The sequence below is a fragment of the Mustela nivalis genome (assembly GCF_964662115.1).
Source record: "Mustela nivalis genome assembly, chromosome: 14".
NCBI classification, from domain to species: Eukaryota; Metazoa; Chordata; class Mammalia; order Carnivora; family Mustelidae; genus Mustela; species Mustela nivalis.
In genome coordinates this window covers 13,394,574-13,408,630 of record NC_139033.1, presented here as the reverse complement: position 1 = coordinate 13,408,630, position 14,057 = coordinate 13,394,574, and the positions used below count along the sequence as shown (strand labels likewise).

General features: G+C 37.6%; 2 protein-coding genes across 25 annotated transcripts in view; one reads left to right on the top strand and one right to left on the bottom strand.

The window, feature by feature from the left end:
- The window catches only part of LRRC43 (leucine rich repeat containing 43), a 298,822-nt gene that overhangs the window by 17,180 nt on the left and 267,585 nt on the right, over positions 1-14,057 (bottom strand). The gene's annotated exons all lie outside the window — the stretch shown is intronic.
- Positions 1-14,057, top strand: part of MPHOSPH9 (M-phase phosphoprotein 9) — a 65,962-nt gene that overhangs the window by 1,330 nt on the left and 50,575 nt on the right. For 6 of the 24 annotated variants that reach the window (XR_014302579.1, XR_014302580.1, XR_014302581.1 and 3 more), the window contains exons 2-5: positions 5,241-5,350; positions 10,512-10,601; positions 10,806-11,326; positions 12,212-12,335. Coding sequence is in view for 13 of the 24 variants with exons in the window: in XM_082698369.1 (XP_082554495.1) it covers positions 5,294-5,350; positions 10,512-10,601; positions 10,806-11,326; positions 12,212-12,335 (792 nt within the window). In the remaining 11 variants the exon portion in view is untranslated. Of the gene's footprint in view, positions 1-1,202; positions 1,468-5,196; positions 5,351-10,511; positions 10,602-10,805; positions 11,327-12,211; positions 12,336-14,057 lie in introns of all 24 variants that reach the window. The other 18 variants (XR_014302575.1, XR_014302576.1, XM_082698370.1 and 15 more) reach the window with 4 other exon arrangements.

Sequence of the window (14,057 nt, the reverse complement as noted above, 5' to 3'; positions counted from 1 at the left end):
TCTGCTTTCTAAACCAGGCCTAGAAAGTGGGAACCTAGTGGAATCAATGGTAGATAATTTTCCTCCCTTTGCACTCCCTAGGCTTTCTGTCTTGTAAACAGCATAGATTTTTTTTTTTTTAAATTATTCTTCTCTTGCTCCTTCACTTAAAAAAAAACCCAAAAAACAAAAACCGCACACAAGAACATGAATTCCCTAAGAAGGAAGCATGGTGTTTGATTTGTTATAGCTAATTTGTCTCTGGACACCTAGCATCGGTTAACCTGCATCACTTAAGCAGTTATTTTTAGTTGACCTGGCAAATAGTTTGTTTTTAAACAAGTAATAAATGCATAGAGTAGTAAAGGCTATGGTAGCTTAAAGTGCATTTCTACCACTCCTACCTTCTAGCCAGTGGAGAAACAACCATTGAATTGGCTGTGTTTAATACCAAATTTAATACTAAGTACTTCCAATTTACCTGTTCAAAGTATAAATTAACAAGTATGGATCCTTTAGTAGAACTTATTAAACAAATGAACAAAGCATGTAAGTGTTCAATTGTTACATAGTAGAATTGTGTTTAGAATCTTATTAAACACATAAAATTCTGAAATACTACCTGCAAAAGAAGAATGCAACTTTTGCCAAATCACCCTTTTTTTGAGCGATAATTCACATAATATAAAATACATTCTTTTAAAGTGTACAAGTCACAGGTTTTTTGTATATTTACAGACAGGTTGTGCAACTATGTATTTCTGGAACTTTCCATCATCCCAAAAAGACACTCCATACCCATTTTTGGTCAGTACCATTGTCTCCTTCCCCCACCTTCTGGCAGTCATAAATCTACTTTCTGTCTCAAGAGATTTGCTCTTCTAGATTTTCCACATAAATGGAATCACACACTAGGTGATCTTTTACTGAGCTTCTTTTACTTGAACCTAATACTTCAGTGTTTATCCACATTATAGTATGTATCAGTATTTTATACCTTTTTATGGCTGAGAAAGACTCCATTATGTGTATATATATATATATATAACATTTGTTTATTCATCAGTTGTTGGACACATCGGTCGTTTCTGCATTTTATTATCAATGCTGTTGCTGTTCTTAATGTAGACATGTATAAAAGGATCAAGGTTTCCAAAGTAGTGAAAAGACAGTTGCTAGGTTTAGTGGCTTTTTATAGTATTTTTTCCTCCATTCATTTTCAGACTCTCTTGGGAGCTTAGGATATTTCACAGTTCTGAATGTTAGCAACTGAAAATGCCTGTAGACGATGAAGCATCTGAAGATGACTCGGATTCAGTTTCTTCAAACACTGAAAGAACCTGCATTTTCAAATAAGAGAGTATAACGATTTCTGTACAATATGGAAGATTTTGATTTGGTGAAACCTTTACGAAAACCTTCATCTTCTGTAGAATCTGATATAAAAAGTTCTCCCCAGTCTTTTGGACTGAACTTAAATACTAATAGGTAAGAATGGGATAGATAGATTTAAAAAAAAAAATGTAACAACAAATCAAAATAAGTTTATTTGCATAGTTTATCCAAGTAGTATCATATACTTATTTGTTCGCATTTAAATAACAATGACAGCCCTCTATCAGGAGCTGTTCAGGGATTAGTTAAGAATAGTTTCAGGGGGGCGCCTGGGTGGCTCAGTATCTTGATCAATTGTCTTCCTGAGTCAGGATCCTGGAGTGGCATCAGGCACCCTGCTCAGTGGGGAGTCTGCTTCTCCCTCTGAGCTTCCCCCTCTTATGCTCAACTCTCTCTCATTCTCTGTCAAATACATAAACAAATAAAAACTTAAAAAAAAATTTATTTTTAAAAAAATTAAAAAAAATTTTTTTAAAAAATTTTATTCATTTATTTGACGGAAGCAGAGTCACAAGTAGGCAGAAAGACAGGCAGAGAGAGGAGGAAGCAGGCTTCCTGCTGAGCATCGAGCCCTATGGGGGCTCGATCCCAGGACCCTGGGATCATGACCTGAGCCGAAGGCAGAGGCTTTAACCCACTGAGCCACCCGGGCGCCCCAATAAATAAAATCTTTGAGAGGAAAAAGAAAAAAAAAAGAATAGTTTCAGGGGCGTCTGGGTGGTTTAATTGTTAAGTGTCTGCCTTCAGCTCTGGTCGGGATGGAACCCTGCCTTGGGTTCCCTGCTCAGCTGGAAGCCTGCTTCTCCCTCTCCCACTCCCTCTGCTTGTGTTCCCTCTCCTGCTGTCTGTGTCAAATAAATAAATAAAATCTTTGGGGAAAAAAATAGTTTCAGCCCTCCCCTTTTATATCTTCCACAGATAATGTACTTTTGCATGGGGATCATTGTGAAAAAATACTTGTTTTCCCTTTTTTTGGTAAGATTTTATTTATTAATTAGCGAGAGAGAAGGGTGCAAGCAGGGGGAGAGGGAGAAGCAGACTCTCTGCCAAGCAGGGGGCCCGATGTAGGGCTCTATACCAGGACCCTGAGATCATGACCTGAGCTGAAGGCAAACACTTAATGACTGAGCCACCCAGGTGCCCCAAAGCATAATTATTTTTATTTATTTATTTATTTATTTATTTATTTAAAGATTTTTATTTATTTGACTCAGAGAGAGAGATATCACAAGTAGGCAAAGCAGCAGGCAGAGAAAGGGGGAAGCAGGCTCCCCACCTAGCAGAGAGCCTGATACGGGGCTCGATCCCAGGACCCCGAGATCATGACCTGAGCCGAAGACAGAGGCTTAGCCCACTGAGCCACCCAGGCACCCCAAAGCATCATTTTTAAAAATATATTTTATTTATTTATTTGACAGAGTATGAGCAGGGGGGAGGGGCAGAGGGAGAGGGGGAAGCAGGCTTCCCACCGAGCAGGGAGCCCTATGCTGTATGTACTCAATCCCAGGACCCTGGGATCATGACGTGAGCTGAAGGTAGACACTTAATGACTGAGCCATCCAGGTGTCCCCTTTTACACTGTTTTAAAATTTCTGGTAGATTACAAGCATGTCTTTAAAATTTAGTTGCCTAAATATTGTTTTTCTACATTTTTAAAATAACAGTGCAAGTAATGTTTAATATTTCAGAACTACCTTACCAATCTGGGAAGTAGGAATTAAAGTTGAATACTAGGAAGTAAGCAAAAAAAACAGACCCTGAGTGAGTGGACAAAAATAGATACTCTCCAACAATGCATTTTATGCATTTTCTTTTTAAACTTTCCAGTGTTTGGTTTGTTTTCAATCAGAGCCAGCTTGCTCTCATTTTGTAAATAATCTGACAAACGTGGTTATTTGATTTCTAAATTTCTAATAGCCTAAAAACAGCCAAGAGGCAAAGCCCACTAGAGAGGAGCCCAGCTATAACAAGCATGTACAATGAAGCAAAAACACGGCTATCTGGGGCCTATTGGTAAAGGGTCAAAGGTCTTCTAACACACGAGATCTTGAAGAGACTGTATAATAAATACACTAATTCTTTAAAAAGTTTGTTCATTCTCTGCCTTTCTCGGGAGGAATTTAAGGCAGCTTGTAAGAACATAGAAGATGAGAAAGCGAGGTGAAAGGCGGGGAATGTGTGTGGGAAATGGTCCGGAGAGATGGCTGTCTTCACAATTTGTACCCATGCACTGAAAGTTCGTTTCCTGCAGCACTTGGTGACCCCTAGGAAGAAATCCCTTTTAGAACATAATCTGCCTGGGGAAACCTACATGTGCCTTCCCCTTTCATTTTTTAAGATTTTATTTAAAAAAAAATTTTTTTTTTAAAGATTTTATTTATTTATTTGACAGAGAGAAATCACAAGTAGTCGGAGAGGCAGGCAGAGAGAGAGAGAGGGAAGCAGGCTCCCTGCTGAGCAGAGAGCCCGATGCGGGACTCGATCCCAGGACCCTGAGATCATGACCTGAGCCGAAGGCAGCGGCCCAACCCACTGAGCCACCCAGGCCCCCCTATTTAAAATTTTTAAAAAAATGTTATCTCTACTCCCAACATGGGGCTCGAACTCACCACCCCAAGATCAAGAGTCACGTGCTCCACTGACCAAGCCAGCCCGGTACCCCCTAAATATGCCTTTTTTTTTTTTAAAGATTTTATTTATTTACTTGACAGAGATAGATCACAAGTAGGCAGAGAGGCAGGCAGAGAGAGAGAGGAGGAAGCAGGCTCCCCGCTGAGCAGAGAGCCTGATGCGGGGCTCGATCCCAGGACCCTGAGATCACGACCCGAGCCGAAGGCAGCGGCTTAGCCCACTGAGCCACCCAGGCGCCCCTAAATGTGCCCTTTTAATGAAGATTATGTAACTGACCTTGTCTCCCTTTTCATTATGACTAGCAGTTAAATCGGTCAAATTTAGACTTGATTACACAACCGTGTAACCCCTTATGGACAACATGTATGTTCTTTCCCCAGAGTTTTTATTAGTCCTCGATTCTCCTTGTTAATGTTTTTCTGTTATTTTCGTCAGTGTTGTGGTGTGTGTGTGTGTGTGTGTGTGTGTTTTAATGAACTCTTTGTGAAACAATATAGGGTATCAATAAATAAATGAAAATGACCTCTTAGACTGGAATTTAAACATAGTTTATTGTCCTTAATTATGCTTTGTGTTTTTATAAAGCAAATCTGAAATAACTTCCTCTCAAGTTTGGGAAAGCAGTCCTCCTGGAAAGAATCAGTGGTATTTTACACAGTGAATAGGGCTAAATGAATGCTGAATATTTGCTGCTAATTTGCTTGGCACAACTTTTATTCAAAGATGGTGCAAAGATAAGCACCAGCTTATCACACCAAATTAGGGGGATCCAATTAACAAGACTTGACTGCAATTCTGGGCAGTGGAGAAAGAAACCCCACTACAGAAAAAGGGCTGTACTTAGAGTAGAGGAAAATAATCCTCCGGAATGATTTAGATTGGAGAAAGCTGGACCTTTTTCTTATCGTACAGCAGAAACTTTTTTATTTTCTGCTGGTGCTTTGGAGTGTCCTCCCACTTCTGGAGATGGTCTTTCTGTTGGATTCTTTAAAAAAAAAAAAAAAAGTGCTTTCTCTTTACTGCTATTTTTCCTTTTGTGGACAAACGTGATCAGATTTTCAACAAACGAGGTGCCATTAAGAAGGATTAAATGTCAGTGGTTTTGTACTGCTCTGCTAAACTTGAACTGCTGAATTATTCAACACTTTGGTAGAATGAAGAAAACCATTTGAATTATTTATGTTTCAACAGAAGTAGTCCCCACCTTAGTACAAATGGGGTATCCTCTTTCTCAGGGAAGACCAGACCATCCGTAATTCAAGGTACAGTTGAAGTCCTAACCTCTTTAATGCAAGAGCTACAAAACACTGGAAGGACTGATTCGGAACTTTGGAAAAACTGTGAGGTATCTAGTTTTGTTTTATTTGTGGAATTTAAAAAAAATATATTTGTAAATGTGCCTCTACTGAACTCTACATTATTAGAAATTTATATACTAAAGAGAGTGATTCTTACTGCTAGAGTGAAATGGTCAAATATAGGAATTGGGGAACAATATCAAACAATATGGAAAAGATGATCAAGAATATGTTTGGACAAATATTAGTGATTAGCCACACTAATTTATATTTTAAATGTCAACTAAAATATTAGCTTTGTTCAGAGAAGTGAGAATTCCAAAATTACTACTATTGTTAATAATTCTAATGTTTTAAGTAAGTCATACAAAATTGTTACCATTTTGAAAAAAAAAAAAGCCTAAATGCTCTTTGAAATATTTTGAATGCTCCACTCATAAATTAAGACTTCTTTTTAGTTATGCCTTATCACATTTAGTTGTGATATGTTGAATTATATTGATTCTTCAGAATTGATTGTTTCTTTGGCCCATAGGTTAAATTGTGATATGAAAATTTAGTTAAAAGAATACATATATATAAATTTTGTTTCACAGAATTATGCCCAGGTTAGATTTTTCACAGGCTGGATTTGGTAATGCTTTATAGAAATGTATAAAACATTTTTATTAAATTCTTTATTTAGGGAACAGTGGATTTTATTAAATGTATTTTTTATTAAATTTATTTAATTTTAAAAAGCGTTTATCATACAAACTATTACTTGTGTTATTTTCAAAATATATAATAAGTGGAATGAAAAAATACCTGGTTTAAGGATTCAGAAGCAGCCACCCTTAAGTAATTATTTGTATTCATTATCCATATTATAAAAATGACTATTATTGCAAACTTCAGGAAAAATTGAGCTTTAAGTTTTTGCAATTTTTGTTTTTTCCATATAATAGTCAGTATATGCTAATGCAAGAGACCTGTAAAATGATACAATTAAAAATGGAATATATTTTGAAATATTTACTTTAATATACTTATTCATTAGCTTATGAACCTGAGTTAACATGTTTTTAAAAAAAAATAAGGTATTGCTCTTCTGGCAAATTCATGTTTAACTAGAAATTATTACTTTTAATACTTTGAAATTGGCATCCTGGAATCAGAATGTATTTGTGAATTTAAGATACAGATTTTTATAAGGCAACATACCAACGTGCTACTTGACACCTTGGCATTTGAGCCAGTTTCTTTTCCTTTCCCCTTCATCTCTGATATAACATTATTTTATATTTAATATTAATTGGATACTTAATTTTTATAATGTAGACATGTAATTGTTTAGTGAATCATTTCTTAAGATATTTCTTACTTTGGCAGAATATGAAGTATCCTTCTGGTCATTTCAGTAAAATCTCTCCAATTTATTAATGTGTTTTGTAGCATACAAAAACACAATCCTGTGATATTTTAGTGTGTAGCATTTTAGGAAGAATGGGAGGGGTAAGGATTGTGCAAGTCTTATTCCTTATTCTTTCCCCTGAATTTCATATTTTCATCTTTTTTTGGAATAGTAACATTTGTCTGATTTCTACCATTGGTAAGGGATTCATCTATGTTATTAAAGCAAAACTTAAAACCTTCCATGGAGCTCAGAGCTCTGGAGGTCTAATTTCTTTAGAATTTCTTCCTAAAACCTCTTTTCTGGAATTCTGAGGTTTATCATTCGTTAAACTTGAGAAGATTATGTATTTTGATTAATGGAAAATAATGTTTAACACATTTACGTAGAATTACTTTAATATATTCTTAAATGCTTACTGTTGCTAATATTTCTCTGATGGTAAAATTTTAAAGCACATTATTAGCTAATTTGTCTTAAGTCATTATTTTTGCATTTTCATGATTTAGTGCTACTGTTATATATGTAAGAGTAATGGTTATATGATAATAGTTATTTATTTATTTTATTTTTTTTTTTTAAAGATTTTATCTATTTATTTGTCAGAGACAGAGGGAGAGAGAGCAAGTGAGCACAGGCAGACAGAGAGGCAGGCAGAGGCAGAGGGAGAAGCAGGCTCCCTGCCGAGCAAGGATCCTGATGCGGGACTCGATCCCAGGACCCTGGGATCATGACCTGAGCCGAAGGCAGCTGCTTAACCAACTGAGCCACCCAGGCGTCCCTATGATAATAGTTATTTTAAGTACCATTTATTGAGTGTCTATTTGCCAAGCAGTATACTAGGTACCTTTTGTCCATAGCATTTAACCTTATTAGACCCAAAACCCTTATTTTATAATTTTACCATTAATTTACTAGTTTACATTTTACATTTGACAGTTCACACTTGACAATTTTTAAAGTGACATCAACTTATATTATCCTGAAATGCATTTCACAGATACATCTGCCTGTACCTACCGTAAAAACAGTCATCCTCTTAATCGTGATAAAGAGGAGGAATCAAAGTTACTTATAATCTGAAAACAGGTTTTTCAGTATGTAAGTGCCCAGCACACTCCCTTCAGAAGATGTAGTGGAGCACAATCTGGGGTTGACATGTAGACTCACTGTGAAGCAGCAGTGATAGACACGGACTGATCCAACTGTGTTGTACTGATGACCCAGCACTTCATTTGGTGACATGATTTTCTGAAACGGTGACCAACTTCTGATCAAGTTCTGAAACGAACTTAACATCTTCATAGTGGCATTCCTGGACGATTTGTTGATTTGAGAGCTAAGCAAAATATTTGGTATTTTTATAATATAAAATGGACCCAGGACAGTTTTTCCTTGTTGGGGACCATCCTGTGATGTGTGTCCCTGGACCCACTGAGTGCTGGTAGCACCCTTACTATCTTTGTGACAGCCATGGCCTCACAGCTTTTCAAAATACAGTTCTTCCATTGAGATCACTGCTTCACATGCATCATATTTGAATTTAATATTTAATTCTCCCAGTCATCTATGCGCTATTACTCTTCCCATTTTAGAAATTCATAAGAAGCACAAATGAAATTTACTTATTGAGGACCACTCAGGTTGTTAGTGGAGAGTTGGAAATTAGGCCTAGGATGTCAAAATCATTGGGATATTTACAAGGCGAGACTATAGAAACCCCTTTCAGGCTAATAGCATCAAAAGCTTTGTGCAAGGGATAGTTTTAATTAGACGCCCATGTCCTCCAATGTGTGTAAAATGCAGGTCACATAAATAATTTTAGTTAGACATGAATCATAGTCCTAATAATATTATTTGCTGCATTTATAATGTTCTTAAATATGTTTATTGAAAATTTAAATGTAAAATCTGACTAGGAAGAACAAAATCTCCACCAATTTATATCCTTAGTAAGCTCCATTCATTCATATCTTAAATAAGAAAATATTAATTAGGATGTGATTAACATTGTGTCCCATAATATGAAGCCATTTTTTGTTTTTGTTTTTGTTTTTTTGTTATCGTTGTTATGTATGTAATTCTATCATTGTTGTAATTTAGTTCTGTGTGACTAATAACTTTGTCAGGTTAAAATAACTCCTGAAGTATTTAAGTTTGTATAACTTAATAAAAAAAGCTATTGCCTGATTTTTGTTTTGACTAAGATACTTCGTGTTGTAGATAAGTGGAGAAGATAAGGAACTGAATTTGATGTAACCTACCTTATCCTGAAGTTAGTTGATTTAGAATTAATACTTCCTATCAGTACCATTCTCTTTCTGTTCAAAAATTTCCTTTTCCAATCCTGAGAGTTTTTATTTCCTTTGCGTTAATACTGTTCTGTATCTTTCAATTTAATTCTGCTCTGTTGTGGTTACTGAACTGGCTTTAATCTGAAGGGCCTCTAGAATGTGTAGTCTGTAATACCAAGGAAAAATGAGCTTGAAATTCACATACATATTTTTTTTAAAGTAAACTCTACCCCAACGTGGGGCTCAAGCTCATGACCCTGAGATCAAGAGTTGCGTGTTCCACTGACTGAGCCAGCCAGGCGGCCCTGAAGTTCCCATTTTCATGCACTTACTCAGACTGTATATCCGAGTGCCCACTCTTTCCTTGGCCCTGCGTCCTACGTGCTTAATGATGAGTTAACAGAGTGAACAAACGGGATGCTCTCTGTGCTAAAGGCTACGAAGGCAATGCACAGGATGACATTTAGAAAGGAGCAACTATGGGATGGTTTGGGCAACTGTCTTCGAGAAGTTAAGCTATAATTGCAAGAAGGGGCAGAAGCCGTGATAAGAGCTGGAGAGAGAGCTTTCCAGGTAGAGGGTGCAGTGAGGACAAAGCTTTTGAGGTGGAAGACCATTTTGGCAGGTTCAGGAAAAAGAGAGGCCAGTGAGGCTGGTAGGTACTGAGTGGGGGTAGAGAGGGGTGGGATGAAGTTGGGAGGTGCGCGGGGCCCGGATCTCTCGGCCCCGTAGGGAGTACAGGAATGGAAAGATAATGGAATGGTTTGTAAGGGAAGCTCTTTTTCATGGTAGTTGCTTAGTGTGTATTATTGCCAAGAGTCTGTTACTGAAAGGATGCCAGCCTCGACACTGAATTTAGCCGCTGAACGTCTCCTTGCCCCCTTTCCTGCTTTTGCAGTCTGGTTGTAAGAGCACTGACTGCTTGAGAGTCCCAGGGGTCAGGACCTGACAGTGACAGAAGGGAGGGCTAGGCCAGTTCCGTGGTTTTCAGAGGGAGTTTCTCATTCCTCTCTCAGCAGTAGGGATGACACCGCAGTATCTGACTTGAAAAGCGTTCTTTTGTTTTTGTTTTACACTTAAATAACAAGTAAATTAGGGGTTTAAATCCCACTATACCAAATTATTTCTTGTCTTAAGGCGTGGGGTCCTTTTTTCTAAGAATTAAGAAAATCATTAGCTGTTAGGAGGAAAGGAAGAAAAATTTAAGACAAATATAAAGTACAACTGCCAATTCTTGTTGAATCAGAAATGAGAGCTGGTGACATCAAATTAAGATGCCATGTGAAAAACAAGATTTACCCAGACCTTCAGGTTTACCAGACTGCAGGTTACATAAGAGAGGGGTGACCATGCCTGTGCCTTTCTATTTTTGCATTAAATCTAGCTTTATAGCTATTTAATCGAGCTTATACATTTTACATTAAAAATATATTTTAACAAGGTCCTTTCCCACTGGAAGAATTTTTCTGTGACTATTACATGAACAATTATTTTTAACTAAAATATTTTATGATTTAATAGACCAGGTGGTTACAGCTATTCAGTCTGGTAGAAAAACAATGCCAACAACAGATAGTTGCCCAGCAGGAACAGTTCCACAACCAAATTCAAGTAAGTTGTTATTTATGTTGATTCTTTTTTTTTATATTGTAAGATTTGGAAGAGGAAGCAGTTAATACTTCTTACCGGTTTTGTTTTTTAACTAAAAGCAGATTCTCTTTAATATCTCTTATTTTTAAACAATATTTTCAGAGTATTTACACAAAGGTAATGTTTAATATACTTTCTTACCCAGATCTATAACTTCATTTGCAGCGAATACAGGAGGAGATAAAAAACTTAGTCAAGTTACAGACCAGTAATTCTTCCTGGGCTTCCTCCGATAGTTCTTTAAGCAAACAATTCTCTTCAGAAAGTCAAATGGGTTTTTATTCTGAAAACAGTGAGAGAAATGAACCTATCATCAGTTATCCTAAGTCTACAGAACCCGAAATGCAGCAAGGAACAGCCACGTCCCAACCAGACGGCAGCATGGACAGTAGCTCAGTGAGCAGCGGGTATGGCACCTTTTGTGTGTCCGAATTAAATGCCTACAAATCTAAGGACCCGCCCGAGATCATGGAGCACCCAGAGGTTTCTGAAGGACAGTTTGGAGCGCCTTTGGGGCAGACAGAGTCACCTGTAGATGGTGTAAAAAACAAGAGTTTTCATATACATACCACTGAAGAGTTCTGTGCATCTTTAAAGGAAGATAGTTCTATTTTTCCTGGTGAGTTTGAACACCACTTTCTTGGCGAAAATAAGATTTCAGAAGTATACAGTGGGAAAACAAATAGGTGAGTAGAATTTCTCCATCCTTTGAAGGGAGGTTTGCTTGTTTATTACATTTAGAATCTAGTAAAGCAAGCTCCTTTTTGAGTATAATAAAATGAGATGTCTTTGAACACTTAGGAGGTTTACCAAAGTCTTGTATTTATTGCCTGTGGCAAATGGAAATAAAACATACGATATATTACCAATGTCTGACTTTTTTCCTGTTTGTGACTTTGTAAGACTTTGTAAGACTACTGACCTCTTAGGTGGGAGCCTTGCTAGAATAATACCTTTTATATTTTCTGGTCACTGTAAACTTGCTGAAAATTAGAGTATGGAATTGTATCAACTGTGGAGTTTTGTCACATATGTGCCTGTAATTTGAAAGCAAACACCATACACAAGTATATTTAATGCTTTTTATATATAAGAGGAACTTTTGTAAGTTTAAGGACAACTGTGGCTGGATGTTTGTAAAGCAAATACTCATTTAAAATTATGTCATTTACCCTAAATGTTCAGTTTTATATCTCTAAAGTGTGTCCTCTAAGGTAAGTGTTCACCTATAACAACACAGATCTTGTGTACCTATTAGTAATCATTACTAGTCCTCGTAAATAAAGATTTTGCTTGAGAGAGACCTTGAGCACTTGAATGGGCCACTGTGATCGGTTTTGTTCTGTAGCTACAGCTATGTGTATTATTAATCACTGTTTGTTTGTTTTGTTCACTTTGCCTTTGGTAATAGAAAATTGTAAGAAGAAATTTAGGTGAATCAATAAAAATCCATCTGTTCCCTGCTATTAGAAAAACAACTCAAAACATTTTCCATTATCAACTAGTGTTTAGTTTTATGTGTGAAGGACAGCTTCTAAAGAGAATAACTTTGGTTTTCTTTTTTTGAATAGTAAATCGATAACATCATGGGCACAAAAGCTGAAGCAGAACCAACCAAAGAGAGCACTTACAGAAGAGGGGTGTTCAAAACCTATGCAAGGAAATGAGCTGGCCAAGAAGTCAGCAGTGGAGAAGGTGGGTGATAAGTCCCTGTACTCTGCCATGTTTCAGCCACTGATAATTACGTGGAGTTTACTGCATACTCATCGACATAAGTTTTCAGCCCTTTCTTCTATGGTATTAATTTGTACTATTGACCTATCTGCCTTCGGGTGTCTCAAAGGATTGGAAACAATGGTTTGCTCTAAGTACTGGTTCTTTAGTGGTCTGGAAATCAAAAATAATGAGGGGTAAAGTACTATAAAAAGTGAGGGGAGGGACGCCTGGGTGGCTCATTTGGTTAAGCAGCTGCCTTCGGCTCAGGTCATGATCCCAGGGTCCTGGGATCGAGTCCCACATCGGGCTCCTTGCTCCGCAGGGAGCCTGCTTCTCCCTCTGACTCTGCCTTTCACTCTGTCTGCCTGTGCTCACTCTCGCTCTCTCTCTCTCTGACAAATAAATAAATAAAATCTTTAAAAAAAAAAAAAAAGTGAGGGGCGCCTGGGTGGCTCAGTGGGTTAAAGCCTCTGCCTTCGGCTCAGGTCATGATCCCAGAGTCCTGGGATCGAGCCCTACATTGGGCTCTCTGCCTAGCCAGGGAGCCTGCTTCCCCCTCTCTCTCTTTCTGCCTGCCTCTCTGCCTACTTGTAATCTTTCTTTCTGTCAAATAAAGAAAATCTTGGGAAAAAAAAAGGGGGAATCATTTTGTAAGGGTCCTAATTCGCTTTGTACTGCAACTGTTTACATTTGGTCAGAGAGTGATCCACTTAACTTTTTTTTAAGCCCTCAAATAATTTGTATTACTATGAAGTTGTAAGAAGTAGTACTATGTGTGTGAATGCTTTAAGACAACTCTGAATTTATAACCCAAATTGTGAGAGATTACATGGTTAAATTCTGTGTGGTCGTTTTGCTAATCTAGCAGCTGTTTTTGTTGAAGAGTTATAGATATGAGTAAGTTTGAAGCCCTTTGAAGCCCTTTTGGCTTAAATTATCATAGAGTAACATTGTTTAGTATAACACATTGATATTGTAATATCTGATCTCTGCAAACTTGGTATCTTTAGAAATTGACCACTTCTTGATCATCATAAACATGGTCTTTGTATCATCCTGTGAAAAATAAATAGAAGTCATAGGGAGACAGTCCCTCAGCCTTCGTAAGGCACTGTTCTTTTTTCTTTCAGTAAATTTTCATTTGCCAGCCAGTGATACTTAGGCTTCTTCATATCACTGTTCTTGAACGTATTCCGCTTTTGTGTTCAGGAGGGAAGTGAGGGTGCAGGAAGCTACAGGAGCTGCCGAGCCTCCAAGACCCGCCCTGTAGGACTGCCTTCATAGAACTGTTCTTTTGAACCCATGTGCCGTCAGCCATCAGGATGCTATATCCTTGTTTGGTGTGAGTGAGAGCATGATAGTATTTGGAGATGGGGGTGAAAGTTGCTTTATTTTTTTTTTTTTTAATTTTATTTTTTTGACAGAGATCCCAAGTAGGCAGAGAGAGAGAGGAGGAGGAAGCAGGCTTCCTGCTGAGCAGAGAGCCCGATGCGGGGCTCGATCCCAGGACCCTGAGATCATGACCTGAGCCGAAGGCAGAGACTTAACCCACTGAGCTGCCCAGGTGCCCCTGAAAGTTGGTTTTTTTATTGAATTAGGTTGGCAGAAAAAGAAAACGTCTTCCTTCCTTCCCTTCTTTCTTTCTTGATTTCATTTATTTGAGAGAGAGAGAGCAGGGGGAGGGGAAGAAGCAGACTTCCC